General features: G+C 28.5%; 1 protein-coding gene across 1 annotated transcript in view; it reads right to left on the minus strand.

Annotated features, from left to right (window-relative positions):
• LOC111618811 (protein phosphatase 1 regulatory subunit 21-like) overlaps positions 1 to 7,297 on the minus strand; it is a 53,194-nt gene that overhangs the window by 21,490 nt on the left and 24,407 nt on the right. Inside the window, exons 4-5 of the mRNA XM_023360384.1 lie at positions 3,350 to 3,496; positions 2,703 to 2,792 (exon numbers count right to left, since the gene is read on the minus strand). Of these exons, the coding sequence (XP_023216152.1) occupies positions 2,703 to 2,792; positions 3,350 to 3,496 (237 nt within the window). The remainder of the gene's footprint in view (positions 1 to 2,702; positions 2,793 to 3,349; positions 3,497 to 7,297) is intronic.

Raw genomic sequence — 7,297 nt, forward strand, 5'->3', positions numbered from 1 at the left:
CGACAGAGCCATAATCACAGATAAAACAATTTACCACAACAGACCAGACATCACACTCATTGACAAACACAATAAAATCACATACGTTATAGACATAGCCATTCCAAACACTCACAATGTACAAAACACATGCACTGAAAAAATTAGCAAGTACACAGAACTCACCCAGGAAATAAGGCATCTGTGAAGAATGGCTAGGGTTCTTATACCTGTCGTTCTCTCCTCTACAGGTGTCATATGAGCACATTACCTGAGCACATTACAATTGAACAGAAACACACACATCACACTACAGAAGGCCGCTATATTGAATACATGTCATATTGTTATAAAATTCCTGAATACAGACACACACACTGATACGGTTTTTTAATTTTTGTTTTATTTTGGTTACTATGCCTTGACTCTGGTCCAGCATAGTACACTGCCACTGGTGTCAACTGAGTATAACTCACAAAACCCAACATAATAATAATAAGCACAGAGCTCAAACGGTTAGGAGTTGAAGGTTGAAATTTGGTACATAGTTAGGGTACATCACAAGAATATACACTAAGGGGTTTTTCGAAATTTCCCCTGTGGAGAGAGGTTGTTAACACTTCCCTGCGGGGGGAAGTGTTAATAATGGAAGTGTTAAATAACAATGAAAGAGTTAAGAGAAAGCAATGTGCAAGATTTACAGGCGCAGATAGTTTTTTGCATTTTTGTGAGAAATCGAACATATTTTTAGACCCATCTAAAAATTTTCTAATTAGTCTGGAAACAGAAGGACCTAATTCTTGTATTCTGTGAAAATGGGAAAGATTGGCGGCTATAATGTAATAATCTTAATCTTCGCTATCATTACTTTTTGCCCAAGCAACACCAGGCTTATCTGCTAGTCTCTCTCTATATATATATATACAGTAGAACCTCGATTATCCGGACCTCTATTATCCGGATTTTCGATTATCCAGATTGCTCAAAATAAACAAAAATTTTGTGAATTTGCTGATTTGCACTTGGCGAATTATGACACTGTTTATGTACGTGATGGAACGCATAACTTTTTTTGTTTCAACAACACCCAGTCCATGTCTCACCCAGTAGTCGTAAACTTTTAAATATATTTTACATCTTAATAAAAATATAACTTGACATACGTATTTATAAATAATTTATACTCAAATTACATCATTTCTATAACCAAGGGCAGCGTAAGGCACAGGCAACGTGGGCCATTACCTATGCCTCGCGGTCCGAAGGGCCTCACGCCTTAAAGGTTTATGCATTACTTAAAAGCCGAGAATGCAACGAAAAAATTTTACTCGTCATAAAATGATAAATAGTTTGTCAAATTTTTATTCATAAAAATGCAGTTTCAACTGCTTTTTATTTTATAAAATCCGTATTCTTGAGCTGCCAAAGGGCCTTTTAAACAATAGCTAGTCTGTTAGCGCTGGTCAGTAGTAGTCCAAATTCAATAAAACATTTGTTTCTTGAAAATTTGCTCACGATTTAAATACAGTATTTATTTTTAATATTACGGATATGTCATCGAAAAGAAAACGTGTTGTATTACCATTAAAAGACTAATTAATTAATTAAAGTATTTGTTTCGATTATCCAGATTTTTCCTTATCTGGACAACCTTCATCCCCAATTAGTCCAGATAATCGAAGTTCTACTGTACATAAATGGACGTGTGTATCCCTATATTTCACTTTTCAGCCAAAACTACACATCGCACATGAATGGTGTTTGTATGTGGCAGTAGCCCCAAGTCTCCATTCGTGCACTATGGTGGTTGCATCTTGATAGCTATAAGGGTGCGGGAGATATGGGGGCTTAAAGTGGTTGACTTCGAAGATTTTCTATTTCAATTTTAAAAATGTTCGAACCATTTTAAATTTGAATTTGTATTCAAATTCAAATTCGAATTGGTTCAATTATAGAATGATTGTAAACATTCCAGAAAATTGATCAAATTGAAAATAGTTCATTTGACTGGATGTAAAAATTCTCTAATTAGTCTGGAAACAGGGGACCTAATTCTTGCATATGGGGTTGAAAGTGGTTGACTTTGAAGATGTGTAACAATGGAAGTGTTAAGTAACAAAGGAAGTGTTAATATAAAGCGGCATGCAAGATTTACAGGCAGTTTTTTGCATTTTTGTAGGAAATCGAACATATTTTTAAACTCATGTAAAAATTCTCTGGTCTGGAAATGGGGGACCTAATTCTTGCATGCTGTGAAAATGGGTAAGATTGGCTATAATGTAATTATCTTAATCTTCACTATTGTTACTTTTTGCCCAGCGAAGTGGATCCTTGCAGCTAGTATTATATAAAATGACAATGTTTAATCAAAATCAACCAATCAAATTTTGAGAACAAACTTAATTCTATACGCCATATAGAAGAGGCTTTTCTAATGCTCTGCCTCAATTATTTAATTGAATCATATAGAGTTATTTTTTTTAATTTTAATTTCTTTCCAATCAACTGAGTTTTATCATTTTTTTCTGAAATTCTAGAAATGTATTATCAACACTTGAATGCTTCACTAATGTGATTATTAATTAATATAATTATTGCATAATAATATTGATAAAGGATAAAAAATTTTATTGAAGAATAAAAAAATCATAATAAATAGCATCAAAAATAATTCCTCTGCTTTTAAAGATATAATATTAAAACAACATTTAGATACAGCATACCTGTATATAGAGTTTTTCATTTTCTTCTATTTTATTTCTAAGTTCTAAATTTAATACATCTTCATCTAAAGAAGGTACAACTACCTTATGCTAAAATTAAAGAATAATACAAAATATTTATTACATTTCATTAAAATTAAATTATTTATCAAGAAATTATGAAATACAAAAATTAATCATGGAAAAAAAAATCATTTATGGAGCAATGCTTAAAAAATGTTTTTCTCTATTAAAAGGAGGAGAATTTCTAAGTTTAAGCTGAACATAATTTGCATGTTGACCTGTAGCTACAATTTAAAATCTATCTGACAAATGCCTATCCAACATTTTTATTCACTGGATATATTTTTACTGTATTATTAAATGTTTTAAGTTTTATTTTATTCTTATCTTTAAACAACATTTTATAAAGTTAAATGTAATTTTGATGTTCAAATTCATTACATATCATCAGAATTTCTTTATTTGTTCTGTGTTTGAATCTGTTAAGTGTTCAATCTAACAATGAGACAAACAGCCTCAAAAAATGTTTAACTGAAAATAAATAAGTTGACTCCTTGAATATATAACAATTCTGTGAATTAAAAAATTAATAAAATCAATAATGAAAATGAATATGATGATATCAAAAATTAACATTTCCATACTTTGTTTTTTGATGATTTATCAGAAATTCCTTCAAATTCACTTTGTAAGACAGAAACTCGTTTCATTAGTTGCACATTTCTAAAATTTAAGCATTCTACTTCTTGCTCTAATTTTCTCACTGTTTGATCCTTTTCCTTGAGTGCTTCCTGGAATAAATTTATATAAAATATAATTTTTAATATTTTTGAAAGATGCATATTAGAAATTAAACTGAAAATGATTATTATAAAATATAATTAATATTTAATAATAATAATTTTTCAATGAAGCCATTAACTATCAAGCATAAATTTCTAAACCAATCAACATTACTTAATAATCAATTTCTGTTTATGATCATCTCAAGTGTTACTATCACAATAAACTATTCAATCTCTGGCCTTATCTTGACAGAAATGATTACCTAGATGGAAGATTGCGGTTGCAACTGTTTCCACCAGTAACATTTTTAAAGTTTATTTTTCCTCAATAAACTATTTATTAACTAATGTGTCTCACAGTTTGCCAATGAGGACTATCTTCATTCCCATATCCTAATTAATCATTAATTTGCTTCATCTTACCTTTTAATAAATGCATCTTACTTTTAGTGAAGTTTTCTCAGTAAACTTAATATGTACAGGCAGTCATGTAGCAAGGAATAAATCATTGGGGACTACAGGGGTAAGCCAAAAAAATTATGACTGGTATTTTTCTCTTTCCCAAACAAGCATTAAGCCTATTAGTTACAATTCAAGTATAAAAAAATGTAACAGTAGCCTAAGTTTACATGATGAAAGCAAAAGTATATACTAAATATGAGCACTGCTGACTAAAAATATTCTTAAAAAAGTGTTTTTTGAATTAACATTTCCATAACTAATCAACTGGAAATATGGTATATACTGTATATGACTTTATTGCATCACATCAAAGCTAAATTAAATTTCATTTTCTAGAAATTTTAAAATATATATTTCATTTCTAGTAGTAATAAAATATCCTTTAAAAGTCAAGTTATGACATTAACAGTCAACTCATTGACATTAATACTGATAAAATTACTGATAAAATTACTTGTAAAACACTTAATTAAAGCCAAATAATTGCCAGATTAGATTGGGCTTTATTACTGCTATTATTAATTAATAATTAAATACTATGTAATTTGGCCTAGAGATAGGCATTATGCACCATCTCTTATTAAATTTAATAATTATAATTAAATCAATATTTATTAATTTTTATCTAATCTGGCAATAATTTGATTTTAATATAACTATTAAGATTACATATGTTTATATTAAAATGTCTAAATTTTAGATTGAAAGTTACAGATATTCTTAAGGAAGTCTTGTTGTTTTAAATAATTTCACTTTAATTACATTTTAATACACAAATTTATATCAAAGTTTTTTTGAAAAACCTGTTAAGAAGAATATCTACATTTGTTTTAGTGAAAATAATATACTGGATTGCTGGAATATCTTTATTGCTATAAAAATAGTTGGTAAACACCTTGCTATATTTTAAGCAATTTTGATACCATGCAGTATACAAATTTCCATTAAAGTTTTCAGGCAGATTTTTGCAAAAATTTTACTAAGTGACCATCAAAATTATTTAAAAAACAAAGTCCTTTTCAGACCTTCTGTTCTTTAAATAGTCTGAAAGAAATGGTTTAATATTTATAACAACAGTAATTTAGTAATAAGAATGTAGCAGTGTTAAAAAGATACTGTTTTTATACATTTAATAAATTGTAGAAAATTATATGTTAATTAGAAATGATAACATATGCAGTCATTGTAGCATTAATGAATTTACCCATTATTCTGAGTTAATATACACGTGCCATCTGATGTAATCTAGATATAAATATTTAAAAGTCAATTATAAATTCTTTTAGGTATTAATGGTAGTTTCATTCACTTTCTGTTCTCATCTCATTATCTACATTTTGTAAACAAATTTTTTTGTTTTCAAAACCATTTAAGTTCTTTTAACTATTCTCATTCTTTGATATTATTTTAACACTCATATGAACTTCATTTTGAAAAGATACATTCTACAAAAGTATGTCTTCAAATGTAATTATGAGAATAAGAATCATCATAATGTAGAATTTTATAATCTTTAAAGTAAAACCTGAGAGAAAAAGAATATTTAATTCAAATTCAAAATGATTTTCATGTTATGATATTTCCTGACAACTATCTAAATCCAATTTGACTGTAAATAAATGTTAGTTCTGATTTAAAATATTTAATCTGTATAATTTTAATTAAAATAATGCCGCTTTAATATAGTATTTATTAATATTATAATAATAATTATTATTATTACATCCAAAATATTACAACAATCTGGTTAAAATACTCTTTGGTAAAGTTTAATATTGAGGATTATTATTATTAAAAACAGTCCTGAATGATTTTTAACATCACAATGCATATATAAATTAGAGGAAAATATGGGAACTGTTTTGGCAGGAGTATGTTCCAAGGGCGATAATTTATTTGTCATTTAGGGAAATAAATATTACATCTTGTTAAAATGATACATTTTCATACAAACCCCATCTTAAGATATTTAAATCTACATACAATATAATTTTTTTTCTAACAGTTCCTGGTACATCTAGAAAACATTTCCCCATTCAGGATAAATAAATATAAAACTTTTTATGTATATATATTTATATATACTGTATTTCTATTGTCGTTTAAAATCACTAGAATATATTTTTGCAATTTCTCAACTATCGTAGTCGTCTTCGTCCGTCATTTAAATATCCATTAGTGGACGGCCACAGGATTCGCAACATGTTGAATACACTCAGGAGGCATGGCAACTCTTAAGCCCTTGTCACCTGGTCAAGTAGTCAAAGAGTCTCATACTATCGCNGAGAGAGAGAGAGAGAGAGAGAGAGAGAGAATTTTTTAGTAACTTTTTGAATTTTTCACAATGTATATTGTATAATTTTATCATCAGTACTTTCTGAAATGTGAATTACCCTATATTTTTGTGTTAAGAGAAAAAATAATAATAGTAGTAGTAGTACATAAACTATAACTAAATCAACACCTGTTCACTCGCTGAGAGATTTATTCTTAACACAAACGTTTTCAATCCAATCAATGGATCATCTTCAGGTAATTAGAACATTTCAAAAAATAGAACAACAAGTTCAAAATACAAAAAATATAAATATTAATAACGGATAACCAATATATTACTAACAGCAAAATAACGTTTTTAAATAATATAATTAATACAAATGCTGCTAAAATTATAAATAAAAATAAAATATTAAAATATAACAAATAAATTGTGTATACAAAATATTAATACTTCAAACTTAATAGACAAATCGATAACACTATATATTAATAATGCTTAATAAACTGTACGGAGTTTCTCAACTAAACTATACAGAGTTTTTTATATACATAATATTAAAGCTCCTGCTCTTATTTGAAGTTTTTAACTGCAAACTTCCATGCGGAAGGAAGTCCCTCGGCATCCCTTGCGTTGATGCAATTCCCTTTAAGTTTGCTTTTATAAATTTCTAATTTTTCGGCCGTTTTTGCCAAGGTCGGGGAGTGTATTTGTTTCAGTATATCTGCTTCATTCCATCTTACTATCGAACCCTCCGTTTGCGCCATTTGAGACAATACTGTGGCATTCGAACCTTTTCTCACATCATATCTGTGCTCTTTTATCCTTACCCCTAGATTTCTAGTAGTAACCCCAACATATTCTTTATCTATTCCTAACATCTGATTCTCGTATGGGATCTTATATACACCTGACCTATCCTCTTTTTTAACTATCCCTTTATCATTTCTAAGTATTCTGTACAAATTCGGAGCTCTTTTTAAGACTATTCTTGTAACTTTTTTATTTGCGATTTCTTTCATAATGCTTCCTAAGCGCTTGTTGTACGTAAATTTCGTGTATGTAGA

Source organism: Centruroides sculpturatus, unplaced genomic scaffold, assembly GCF_000671375.1.
Source record: "Centruroides sculpturatus isolate CEXI.00-Female unplaced genomic scaffold, Cexi_2.0 scaffold13, whole genome shotgun sequence".
Lineage (NCBI taxonomy): Eukaryota > Metazoa > Arthropoda > Arachnida > Scorpiones > Buthidae > Centruroides > Centruroides sculpturatus.